The 13,053-nt window shown below is 31.9% G+C and overlaps 2 protein-coding genes and 2 long non-coding RNA genes across 5 annotated transcripts; 2 read left to right on the top strand and 2 right to left on the bottom strand.

The window, feature by feature from the left end:
* Positions 1-2,358: 2,358 nt before the first annotated feature.
* LOC108450790 (uncharacterized) lies at positions 2,359-3,146 on the top strand. The gene is made up of 2 exons (XR_008283466.1): positions 2,359-2,709; positions 2,899-3,146. It is a non-coding gene; the product is annotated as an uncharacterized LOC108450790 (long non-coding RNA).
* Positions 3,147-3,975: 829 nt separating this feature from the next.
* On the top strand, positions 3,976-7,377 carry LOC108453436 (COP9 signalosome complex subunit 4-like). 2 transcript variants are annotated; one of them, XM_017751536.2, is made up of 14 exons: positions 3,976-4,316; positions 4,405-4,556; positions 4,821-4,924; positions 5,028-5,088; positions 5,257-5,349; positions 5,442-5,542; positions 5,765-5,873; positions 5,961-6,005; positions 6,135-6,203; positions 6,289-6,380; positions 6,473-6,515; positions 6,699-6,758; positions 6,850-6,909; positions 7,005-7,377. In XM_017751536.2, exons 1-14 carry the CDS (start codon positions 4,187-4,189, stop codon positions 7,077-7,079), a joined length of 1,194 nt encoding a protein of 397 aa, XP_017607025.1. In that variant the 5' UTR covers positions 3,976-4,186; the 3' UTR covers positions 7,080-7,377. The 2 variants fall into 2 exon arrangements, with proteins under 2 accessions (XP_017607025.1, XP_052884198.1); XM_053028238.1 differs by having other exon boundaries at positions 6,289-6,389.
* A 709-nt stretch (positions 7,378-8,086) lies between these two features.
* Positions 8,087-10,309, bottom strand: LOC108453437 (outer envelope pore protein 24B, chloroplastic-like). Its single transcript, XM_017751537.2, has 3 exons — positions 10,039-10,309; positions 9,580-9,921; positions 8,087-8,364 (listed from the first exon to the last, which is right to left on the bottom strand). Exons 1-3 carry the CDS (start codon positions 10,225-10,227, stop codon positions 8,284-8,286), a joined length of 612 nt encoding a protein of 203 aa, XP_017607026.1. The 5' UTR covers positions 10,228-10,309; the 3' UTR covers positions 8,087-8,283.
* A 784-nt stretch (positions 10,310-11,093) lies between these two features.
* Positions 11,094-12,720, bottom strand: LOC128293174 (uncharacterized). Its single transcript, XR_008283274.1, has 2 exons — positions 12,648-12,720; positions 11,094-11,537 (listed from the first exon to the last, which is right to left on the bottom strand). It is a non-coding gene; the product is annotated as an uncharacterized LOC128293174 (long non-coding RNA).
* Between the last annotated feature and the right edge of the window lie 333 nt (positions 12,721-13,053).

The raw sequence follows: 13,053 nt of genomic DNA, 5'->3' as shown, positions 1-13,053 counted from the left end.
TACAATCTCTGGGTTCAAGCTTACAATCGGATCCGGCGGTTATGACCAGTGATATAATTAGTCTTTGACACCTGCTTTAGAGGTTTCATTTCTCCGTTATTCGGAAGCTTATACAGAAAACCTTGAAAGTTTTTAAGAGTTTTTCAAAGTCGTTATAGTCATAACTTATTAAAATCTAGTATGCTTAACCTTTTTATGACTCACAAATTGATTCAAGTATATTAATTTTACACATCTGAATGGTTAAAATAGTTTAATCTGAATATGATTGCTTAAGTAATTAGTTAATTAATCAATCAAAAGGCATCACCTAATAACTTGGAAGACGAAAATTTCTAGATCAAGGATTAGAGTTGAAATATATCGACTAGATTCACTGATAAAAGTTCCATTGAATTTTGAGCAATTAAGCAAATGTTATAACGAAAATGTTTAATATAATGAAAAAAATCAACAAAGTGTAATTTATATTATAAATAAAGGAGCTTATTTAATGCTGAGATGACTAAATTAATGAAAATAACAAGTAAATTGGGTAGCAGATTATAGTTATCATAATTAACTTAAGCTATAAAAGTTAAAAAACTCTTATTCAATAATAGATAACATAAATAGTAGAAAAATAAAATTCAGCTTGCGAAGCAAATAATTAGATCTCCTAAGGTATTTAACATTTAATAATCGTCTATTATTTTTTAGTATATTATAAATAATATTGATTTGATGATTGATTGAAAAAGCAAATCATAAACAAATTTTGGTAGGATTTCTATTAGAGTTTAATGCTTTGAATGACAAATTAAATTAGTTGAGCTTTGTTGAAATTTAGTTTATAATTAAATTAATTTGAGATTTATAATGATCTTTAAGTTAATAAATAAAGAAAAAATTATTATTTAGATAATTGAAGGACAATTCTAATCCGATTTAGTTGATAATTATGTTTAGTGAGATTATATAATTAAATATGCTAATAATATTTGATGTAAATCAATGAATGTAATGAGAAAGTCATTAATTAAATGAGTGGTATTTAATTCGACTAGTTGTCTCGTTGCATATAGTTATTTGAGAGTCTATTATATACACTAAAATTTATGAAAATAAGTTCGTATGATGGTATAATCATCTGATTCTAATTTAGTAAGATGTTTAATTACATACATAAATAAGATCTGAATAAAAATCTTTGATCGATAATTGGATATTAAAATTTGTGCTTATTACATTAGATATGATCGTAATTAATTGGTCAATATATTCCATAAAAGATTATATTAAACTAATTCAAGTTAATACTTCATAACTATAGTCGATGATAGAACTATAACCTAAATGAGAATCTAAGAATAATATATGATATAAACCAAATTACTAAGACGGTTGAAATTGGTTCAATTTATAGTACAGTTCTATTAAATATACTCATAATTTCCAAGTATCGCATTATACATAATCATTATTTCAGTAACAATGATAATACAATTCTGAAACTACGATTAAGATTCAATTGAACATTTTAAGTTATATGTGATATATGTAAATTAATTCAATGTTGTCATAGACTTAAGTACTGATTACATAAGTTAAGTTTTAGTTATGATTAATATGGTGAATTAAATTTATAATTAGTAATTAAATTCAATTCATAGTCTTCATAATTAATGAATAACATGATATTAGTCTTATTTACAATAGATTTAGATATATCATTTATGTAAAATAATTGCAAACAATGAAAGTAAATTATTAAATTATGTACTTATCATTGAAATAATATGATTCAAGTATTTAATCATTGGTAAGTATTAGGAATAAGTAATATTAATGTATCATTAAAGTATTAATTATTATATTATGATCATACTAGTTGACAATAAGATGGAATAGAAATGTTGATTCTAATGAAATATTGATTATGAGTACATCAAGTGAATTATGTTCAGTATGTATAAGTTCATACTATTAATTATGCATTAGATAAATATTATGAATTTGAATATATTATTGAATAAATGCTTGAAGTGAATGAATGTTATTACTAATTTGATAATATAATCTATAGAATTATCAATTGGTATAGATTAGATAGATTTGAATGACAATGATTAAGACTATTAGAAATTAATAACGTAATGCATGATATTACTAAATTCCTAAAATATAGATGTAGTGTAATGGAGCTTTTGGATAACTATTGATTAATCATAAATTAATGATTAATTAATAAATATACATACGATTATTAAATATTGAACTTAATATAATATTTCAATAATTATTAGTGATTAGTAGTAAATATATTAATGAAAAATGAATAATTGAACTGAAATTGAAAAGCTAATATGGATTCTTCATATGTATACCGATTGCATGATTCATTATTTTTGGCAAAAAAATTAAAATTATACAAAGGATCTTAAAGCAGCACAAGATATTTGTTTTCTTCGTTTGAAAATGTTTTTGCATGGAGCTGAGCTCACATGTTCTTAAAGCAGGCTTTTGGTGTCCATTCATTTACAGTCTCTAGAGATCCAGAAAGTTAATTGTGTTCAGTGCAGGGCATAGTATTTTGCTATTTAAATGTCACTGTGCATGCATGGACTAATGCAAAAGGGGTTTTCTTCGGTTTGGGATGCTCGGCTGCTGCATTAATGCGATGTGTTGAATCTCCAAGTTCGTCTAAAGTCTTGAACATGGATGAATGCGGTGAGTTTAAATCTCGGAATTCTTCAATGTCTTGAACATGGATACGAGTCTTTGGCCTGTAATTATGCATAGCAGGCCTTTGGTATTAGGAGATGTTAATGTTCCTTAGTTATCAACTGTGTTTAGTGGAGGGCATTGTATTTTGCTATCTGTTTGTTATTTACCTTTGAGGAGCCATGTTTTGTTAAGTGCATGGACAGGGCAGAGAGGTTCACTGCAGTTTTCGACTGCCACATTCAAGGCCTGAGTTGAATCGAAGTCTCCAACATGGAGTCCAGTCTCTGGTGAAACACAGCAGACCTGTTCAGGCGAGCTTCTGTACAATTTGCGATAGATTTGGGTGGAGGTTTTTGTACATTGGATTTTCCATCATTGACATTGTACTGCACCTTTTCAATCTATATGGATGGCCATATTAAACAATTCATTTATCAAAATTTTCTTTGTTGATTTCATCTTCCATCAGATTTCAACAAATGAAGACAATTACATTGTTTGAATTCGAAATTTAACAACGAAGAAGTAATAAAGTAACGAATTGGATTGCTACATATACTAAAACAGGATGTTGTCTTAACTACAGGATGTTTTGCAATGAAGAATGCAGTTTTGATTAAAAAAAATTAAAACAACATTTAATTTTTAAATTTAACAATTTTTTAAATTTAGTCTTTACACTTTTTTAGTTCACATTAGTTCCGGAATTTGATAATTTTTTTTTTAATTTGATCTTTGAATTCGAATTTTGTTCAAAAGTGATGATGTGATATTCCGATAATGTGCGTCATTATCACCTAAAAATTAAAAAAAATTATATAAAATCTAATAAATAACACTATCTCAGCGTTTCACTCCTTTCAAATTTTTTTTCAAAATTAAATTTTTAGTTTTTTAGGAAAAAATCTGGGTTCTAGAATCGAGCTGCAAAATAAAAACTTGGGTTTCATCTTTATAGTTGAAAAACTCAATTTCCGGTAAAAATCTAATTTAAAAAAAATAAAATTAATCTTTAAAAAGTAAATTAGTGACTAAAATGGAAATTGAGTGACTAAAATAAGTGACCAAAACAAAAACTTATTAAGTTAGGTGAGTAAAATGAAAATAGTTGTTACCGACAATGCCCAATTCGTAAAATTTGTTTTTTCGGTAAGAATGAAAATTTATGATAGTTGGGTGACCAACTGCGCAATTTATCAAAAAACCCTAGAAAAAGAAGAACGAGGAAATGAAAATGCAATTCCGTGGTGATGACGTGTCTGTTATTTATTGAGTCCCTATGCTAAACGCCAACAAAGAGTGCGCCGTCCCAAACTGGAACTCAGAATCAGAAAGCAATTTACTTTAGAAAAATAAAGGAAGCAGAGAGCAAAACGAAAATCACCATAAAGCAATAAACATTCGAGCTCGTTATATCCGAAAACAAAACGGAGGAGTAAACTTAGGGTTTCGAAGATTTTGAAGCAGCGATCGGGAGCCAATGGAGAGTGCATTAGCAAACGCCTCGGCGATCGTAGACCAGAGGCAAAAAATCGAACAATACAAACACATTCTATCAACGGTTTTATCATCAAATGATATCCTTCAAGCCAAGAAATTTATCGACCATAGTAATTAAAATTCCCTACCTTTTGCATAATTCATGGGGTTTTTTTTAATAGTTTTACTTATTTTTATTGGTGATTAAATTTCTTTTAGTGTTATCGGATGATGTTCCATTGGTGGTATCAAGGCAGCTTTTACAAACGTTCACACAAGAATTGGGGAGATTGGAGGCAGAGTTAAAAAAGGAAATTACTCATTACATCCTTGATCAGATTCAGCCTCGTGTAGTTTCATTCGAAGAACAGGTTCGTTTTGAATTTGATTGATAGCAGCTTATAGAAAGCTACAGGGAAAATTTGTACCGTTTGCAAGTTCCTTTGTACCTTTACATACCGCATTGCTAAAACTTTGCTCTGATGAAATAGTTGGGTTTAAAACTCTACTGAATTCCTTAATTATATTTCTTCCTTTACTATTTTAGTTAAATTTTGTTTGCAAAACATAACCTGTTTAAGGAATATGCATGGTTGTTTAAGGAAAGCTGTTTATTTTGTATGAGTTATGGATAGGTATTGATTATCCGAGAGAAACTTGCCGAGTTGTATGAGTCGGAGCAGCAGTGGTCAAAGGCAGCGCAGATGCTAAGTGGGATTGATTTAGACTCTGGAATGAGGTCTGAGAGTACAATTCTGTTTTCCGTTTCTGAAGATGGCTGCAGCGGGATATATTCTTTCTTTCAATTGACGGTAATTTTATGTTTGTGATATGGCTATCAGGATCATTGATGACACATTCAGATTGTCGAAATGTGTTCAAATTGCTCGTCTATATCTTGAGGTATTGATTACTATTATTTATCCATATTGCTTTTGTTGAATGCTAGCATGATTTAGGCAAGTTTGGTTGTGTTAGAATGTCATGGAGAAATGTGGTTACTTATTCTATCGCTGACATGTGAAATCAATTTCAAAATATGATTAAAATCATTGCTTGAATACTTTACAGGATGATGATGCTGTTAACGCAGAAGCTTTTATTAATAAAGCTTCATTTTTGGTTAGCAACAGTCAGCATGAAGTATTAATTTTACAGTACAAGGTATATGACATAGTTTTAGACCAATTATGTAATGTTAGAGCTGGAAGTCCAGTAATTTGTTAATTTACTTTTTTTGCACCCCCTCTTTTCAGGTCTGTTACGCTAGGATTTTGGATTTAAAGAGGAAGTTCTTGGAAGCAGCACTCCGATACTATGACATATCTCAAATTGAGAAGCGACAAATAGGAGATGAGTATGTAATTCGAAGTTAATTTTGTTCCTTTAAAAGATTTTCTTCTATATCCATTTAAGATCACTCACTATTGACATACACAAAAGCACCTTCACTTACAACCATTATGCTTTGCACCATGTAGAATTATCTATTTGCTTGTATCACATTTCCCCATTTCTGAATTTTTGGTTATGTTTGAGGATTTATGGTACAAATATTATCAATGTTCACCTCATGCAGAACAATTGATGAGGATGCACTGGAGCAAGCTCTATCTGCTGCTGTAACATGTACAATATTAGCTGCCGCAGGTCCTCAACGCTCTCGTGTTCTTGCCACCCTTTACAAGGTAAACACTTTCTCTTGATGTAATGTAATATGATAAGTTTGTTTGTAATTTGTTCTAATCATGTTAATGGTTTGGGACTTGTTTCAGGATGAACGGTGCTCCAAGCTGAAGATTTATCCGATATTACAAAAGGTTCTTTCTCTCTTTCTCATGATTCCAGGCACACTTCCTCACATGCATCTCCTCCACATGCACTAGTCTTGTTGTCCGTTTCTATGGCCTTAAAGTCCATTCTGATGGGGATTTATATGAAATTAACAGGTTTATTTGGAGAGAATATTAAGAAAACCTGAAATTGATGCATTTTCTGAAGAACTGAAACCACATCAGGTTATAAAAGTTTTCAACTGTCGTAAATGTTTGCATTTACAATAAAAGTAAATTTCTCCAAGATTAACCTTTTGTTTTCCAACAGAAAGCACTGCTTCCTGATAATTATACTGTGCTGGACCGTGCCATAATAGAGCATAATCTTCTGAGTGCTAGCAAACTGTACACAAATATACGGTTAGAAATGTAACACTAGATTTTCATCTTATCTTATTTTACTATTACATTTGAAAACTTTTTTAATGAAATTCTTGCTTTGTTTGTTATAGTTTTGATGAGTTGGGTACTTTGCTGGGCATTCCTCCTCATAAGGTGCGATTTACTCATGGCATCCTTTTTCTACATTCAAGCAACAATAACATACTATTGAAAAAAAAAAAGCAACCTTTAAAGCTACTTGTTTTTCTTGTTTTTTATTTTCTGGTCGTTTCTTTCTCCATGAACCTCAGAGATTGTGGTTAAGACGGGAAAATATTGGTTTCTATTTCTTTACAGGCTGAGAAGATAGCCTCAAGAATGATTTGTGAAGATAGAATGAGGGGATCAATCGACCAGGTTTCAATTTCTCAGCGCATGATTTTGTTTCATTCCTTCTTTAATGGAGTTCTCAGGAGCTATGTAAATAAAAAATAATCTTATGCATCAGGTGGAAGCTGTTATACATTTTGAAGATGACACTGAAGAACTCCAACAATGGGATCAACAGGTAGTTTATTCTTAATACAGACTTATTATTGGCCAATCAACACCCCCCCTTTCTTTGCAAGGTCTCGGTTTATCTTTGGCTTTATGTTTCTGCAGATAGTTGGTGTGTGTCAAGCTCTTAACGATATACTTGATAGCATGGCCAAGAAGGGCATGGAAGTTCCCATCTAATCCTGACCAGTCGATGCACTGTTCGAGAACAAAGAAACTTAGAAGAGAATTTGCCTTCAGCCATTTCGCCCAGATGCATAAAAGAACACTGTTCAACCATTCTTATATATTGCATATTTTAGTTCTCGAGATTTAGTTTTGTAACTGCAATATTGTCTATTAGGCAGGAAGATATGGGATTCTGGATCAAATTTAAAATCCAGTAATTATTTCTTTTAATTTTTTCAGTTGTTTATTAGGAAAGGTGTTTCATTAATCAGTTATGATATGCCTAAATCAATCCGAGGTTTACCACAAATGTGTTTAATATCCTTAAAATTAGTTGCAGAAGACAGAACTCTTTCTTTGATTCGATGAAGATGAGGTTAGAATTGTTTAACTCATAAATCTTCGGATTATACAGTCGGATTCTCCCTAATCTTAGGATTTGATTCCAGAAAAAACAAAACATGGAACATTGGATACAAGGGCCCTTAATTTTTCTTTTTAAACAGCCTGAAGGTCCAGCAATGGCCACCTTTGTTTTCTGCTTTCATGAAGCATTGCAAAGCTCAAATTCTATGGCAACATCTTAAAGGGTTACTATATCAGAAGATACAAAAAATATGACATTTATGAACAATTTCTTTAAAAAAAAATACTCATGTCTAACATATTTTCGGACATGTCTGACTCTCCAAGTATATGGATAAAACAGAAAAAAATAAAAATTGAACATATCCATTCAGACTCTACATCCGACATTTACCCCTGTCTGTGAGTAAATAATTATATACGTCGAGTGTATTGTAAAGCTAAGTATTTAACAAGCTAGTTCTCTCTTGTCAGTTCTCAGCGTACCTTAAGCAACTAACTTGCTTCGCTTTGGACTTCAAGCTTCACTTTCACATGCCGAAACCAAATTGCTTCTATAACTAAAGAATCTTTCTGTGCATCTATCTCTCTAGTTTAAAGACCAGCTTATTCGATCTTTAAAGGGAAAACAATGTCTAACAAATACCGAGATCTTGCCAGGAGGGAGACCTGAAATTCATTATCGATAAACGACAGTACTACAAGTTTGGTACAGTGAACAGTACACAACAGATCATTCCCTGCGCAGGTAATCAGTCCATTGAGATGGTACTATCGGAGCGGCCTACAGTAAGCTGTTTCTCCAAATTTTATATGATTCTAAATGCAAATGGATAAAGATTACAACAAATCACATTTCCAATTCCCAAGTAGTCTCAGCAATAAATTTAGGGTCCTTAGATTCTTCAGCCAGGTTGACGGATGCTGACATCTGGAAAGAAAAGAAAATGATCATGGTTAGAAATTATCTCAGACAACCATTAAAAGTATTTCATCACAAGTTGTTAGAACTACGATGTTATCATTTCAACAAATTCATGGAAATCTTGGAAAAAATTGGACATACACAGGTCTGACAGTAAAATCCAAGTCCTAGTAATATAGCTTTACCCTTTTTCATCTTTATTGTTACATTACATGCAGTCAAATTTCATTTTGAAGTTGCCTCTCAAGCAAAGAAAGCAAACATGGTTGGAACCTCGTCTCTCATCACCACAAAGGATACTCTCATAGAACTCGAGAAAGGCTGGTCCACTCTACAATACATCCACTCCTTACAGTATACCACATTCGACCATCTACAATCCTCTTAGTCCGAGAAAACTAATTTGTTCAAGTGGTCAAGCATAGAGATGGTATCGCCATTTGTAGGCCTCCCAACAAACCACTAATGCAAATGCCTTAAAGAAACATGATATAACCCTTTTCTTAAACAAAAAAGAAATAATACGCAAATCCAAGAAAGACCTGAGCAAATGACATCAAGCAATTGAAACCTTGCTTTGCTTCAAGCTCTTGTCAACATTTTAAGCTTCCAGCAGTGAGTTGCAATGACCACATTCGACATCCTTGGGAACCACACCAGGCAGCCGTAGAAAAACAGGTTCTTGCAGAAAATGCCAACTTCTTACGCTTCCATTTACTTGAGTTTTCGTTGTTGCACTCATCTTGAATCTTTGTTGCTCTGACTCGCCTTTTTTTCTTGAAGTACCCATGTCTTAACATATATCCGAACATGGATATGACATGAGCATACGATCCGCTATAGACCCTCCAAAATAGATGGTGATCTTGGGAAAAAAATGAACATACTTATGTCTGGCACACAACTGAGTTCAAATATAATAGTCTTGAATGTCCATCCTCAAGTGACATGCTAGTTCTCTTCATCACCGCTCAATTCATTCCTAAAAATCTCTGTAGCTATATTGTAGTAAAACGGGAAAATGGAGTATATGACCAGTTATCCTAGGAAAACTTCATTTAGTTATGCCCTCTGAAACTATGATTTCGCAACCCAGTCAATCATTTTAGTATATTTTTAAAATATAAATGGCAGATTTAAACACTGTATTAAGCAATGAAACACTCAAAAATTAAATTAAAACACGTCAAAGAAACAATGATCTAAGCTAGTTTTGGTTACCTTAAAAGTCCCATTAAACACATGATTTCTCAACCACTCCAAAGCCAAATTCTTGCTCCATGTATGATAAGTCGCCTTAAAAACATTATCGTATAATCTCCTCGAAATTGCGAAACCCCATACATTCTTCCCCAAATCATAGCAAGGCTCCAATGTCGTAACACCTCCATGCAAGTAACTATACTTGAGCTTACAGTTCCTCGTACCAATCATGTAAGAAGCCGACACCTGGCTACCGGAATCGAACACCAGAGCCCCGTCGACCACCGTCCGTTTGTCCTCTCTCTTGCGACCGTAACTTAGCTTCAATGGATTCTTCGTAAACCTAAATGTGTTCATTAACTGAAACCCAAAATCCCACCGCAAAAAAGAATGCGAAAAGTTGAATAAATTAACCAAGTCCATGATTTATTGAAAAAGTATCTTTAAAGGAAAAATTCTTTTTCAATTTAAGCTTGCCTTTTGGGGGACGTAACGGTAGAAACCGGGTTTTTTAATGGCAAAAGTTAAACCGTTCAAGCTGGGACCGTTGACAATCCTGGCGTCAGTCATGGAGGCGCGTAGTTTGACATCGCCAGCGTTGACGGCTGCATAATCGGCGGCAGTGCTCTTGCAGTTTGCGTGTCTTCCTCTCAGAGACGCATTCATTTCTTCGGAAGATGCAAGGATCCGACAAAACAGGGAATGGTTGGCGGAAATGTCGAGATCTTTATTTATTTATTTTTACCGATAATTTTGCAACTTAACGGCCCCGGTCTTTCTTGGGCTTCCCGGTGGGCTTTACGATGATGATTGAATATTGGATCTTGATGGGTCAAAAGCCCGTTATGCAAACACTTTTTTCTTTAATTATCAGCCGGGTTATGTTTTATACAATTATTGCATTTGTATAATTTTAATATTATAATTACATTAAAAATATGATATATTTTATGAGGGAGTTCAATAATGGAAATGGAGCATATTTTATAGTTAATGGTTTATTTTATTGAAAATATCTTTAATGAGGGATTAATTATAACTATTGACGATAGACACTTTGATCTCGACAAAAAAAAAAAACTACTTTTTATAAAAATGGTATACTTAAATAAATTTTGATACGGGTATATTAACGTTAATCATTTTAATCTTTTTCCTTTTAAATTCTTCTTGATTTTTATAATAGGCTTGTTCATCATATATTAAATAGTTCATGATTCTATTAGTATACATTTAAGTTTAAGTTTATTTGTATTTTAAGCTAATTCGATGACTTGTTATTGTATTGAAGTTGATATAAATTAATAATAATTAAATTAGATTAATAAGTGGATGGGTGCAATGGTAAGATATATTATATTTTTTATAAAAAATGTAAGTTTAAATATTAAAAATAATATTGTTGAGAGGAGTAGCCACGAACCCTAAACATGAATCACTAACGATGAGGTTTGTAAGTGAAAAAGAATTTGATGAAATAATCCCTAAAAATTTTAAAAGAAAAGCAAAGAAGAATGAAACAACATAACATATGTTATTCAATGCATGTTGCTTAGTTTCATATTATGAGCACAAAAAGTAGTTCTGTAACGCCCCCTAACCCTATACCGTCATCGGAACAGGATTACGAGACATTACCAGTCAGTACAGTCCAATTTCGGTCATTAATTAAAATAAATATTTACACACATCCTAGTTTTAAGATGTCGTCCCTTTAATGGGCCCTCGCGGTCCAATATGAACAGTAAATTCAATTCGGGACTAATTTAGAATCACTACGAATTTTTAGTAAATTTCAAATTCATACTACATACCGTTGCCAACCATAATTTACTCATTTCATGAGTATATCTACAACCTAAATGACTCTCATAAAACGTCCTAGGTACATGCCATTACCAATAATTAACACACTTTACCTTAATGAATTCGGGATCGAACTGGGATGCTGATTCAACGTTCTATCTTTACTAAACCTGCGCACGGAAACAAACCGTACGCTGAGTATGGTATACTCAGTGGTATTTCCATAATCCGAACACTTAATAATATAACAATTAAACTTAAAATCACAATAACAATTTTAAGTATTCATTTATTTGTTTTATAGATAAAATTTCAATTACTTACCATATAAATTCTATACAAGTCATATAACAAACACAATAACATATTTGTTCAATTCTTTTCATTTACTTACCGTATAAATTCTATACAATATATTCACAATTCACTTGTTTTCACACTTTACTTCTTAACAATATACCATTTTAATTCATTCTATCATCAATCATCATCCATTTGAACTTCACTCATTTCATGAACCTTTTGGTTCATGTTTTCAATCTCATATCTCAATTTCAATTCTCAATTCAATTTCTCATTTCATTCCAATAGCTCAATCAATCAAATTCACTCGACTTATCTTTTCACTTATTTACCCCTATTAACAAGACTCGGACCTTGGCGGATACACGGATCCAACCAAACACACCAATATGGCACCCAAGTGCCTCATCGGATAGTTCGAAGCAATATTTGACACCCAGTGTCTCATCGGCCTAGCCAAGTAAAGTTGATACCCAAGACCTCATCGAATCTATCCGAAGAAATATAGTGACACCAGGTGTCTCATCGACTCGAGGTCGAAGAATCCTGAACACTTCCAATCCTATGGCATGCCAACTATATCCGACTCAGCCCGATACCTGTTAATAGGGTATTCAATTCACTTTAAATTTTTTAATCAATACACATTTTAATTAATCACATAAATTCATAATTCAATACAATTCAATTCACTTTTCAATAACAAATATCCAAATATCACAAATCTCATATTTAAAATTTTCAAACAATTTATATTTCAATTCAATTCAAATAATCAATATATATTCAATATTCAATATATATATCTATATATATACGCCTAATTCAATCAATATAAATTCAATAAATTCATCACATACTATATCAATCCATTTCATTTGCAAAACACAATAATTCTTACTTCAAAACACTTAATATACATATTAAGAAATAAATTCAACAATTAAGTATTAGGTTCGGATTATAGAAATACAAACCGTAATTTTCGAGCTAACTCCCGTTGACTTTGTCTTGTCCTTTCTTAGCCAAGATTTCTGGTACCACATTGACTACGAAATTAATACAATTCATAATCATTAATACATTACTAATTCATATCTTGATTTATAGAATTCTAAATTAAGATCCGCTAATTTTTCCTGAAACTAGACTCACAAATTTTCTTACAATAAAATTTTCAGAATTTTTGGTTTAGCCATTAAGTACAGTTTATTCTTTAAATTCACCCCTATTCTGCTATCTGACAGTTTCGTCCCTTCTTCACTAAAAATTAATTATCTCACAGTACAGAACTCGGATAACATTCTTGTTGATTTGTAATGAAAATAGACTCATTAGGGATTCTAAACATATAACTTTAAGCCTCTAATTATTTTTATTCAA

This window comes from Gossypium arboreum, chromosome 5 (genome assembly GCF_025698485.1).
Source record: "Gossypium arboreum isolate Shixiya-1 chromosome 5, ASM2569848v2, whole genome shotgun sequence".
Lineage (NCBI taxonomy): Eukaryota > Viridiplantae > Streptophyta > Magnoliopsida > Malvales > Malvaceae > Gossypium > Gossypium arboreum.
This window is presented reverse-complemented; position numbering and strand designations above follow the sequence as displayed.

Excerpts from the sequence above, each read along its gene's own strand:
- LOC108453436 (XM_053028238.1), top strand. The coding sequence starts at position 4,187 with ATGGAGAGTGCATTAGCAAACGCCTCGGCGATCGTAGACCAGAGGCAA. Across the intron at positions 5,543-5,764 it reads AAGCGACAAATAGGAGATGA|AACAATTGATGAGGATGCAC; the intron begins GTATGTAATTCG and ends CACCTCATGCAG. Across the intron at positions 6,759-6,849 it reads TGAGGGGATCAATCGACCAG|GTGGAAGCTGTTATACATTT; the intron begins GTTTCAATTTCT and ends CTTATGCATCAG.
- LOC108453437 (XM_017751537.2), bottom strand. The coding sequence starts at position 10,227 with ATGAATGCGTCTCTGAGAGGAAGACACGCAAACTGCAAGAGCACTGCC. Across the intron at positions 9,922-10,038 it reads ACCGTTACGTCCCCCAAAAG|TTAATGAACACATTTAGGTT; the intron begins GCAAGCTTAAAT and ends TTTGGGTTTCAG. Across the intron at positions 8,365-9,579 it reads TGTTTAATGGGACTTTTAAG|ATGTCAGCATCCGTCAACCT; the intron begins GTAACCAAAACT and ends TTTTCTTTCCAG.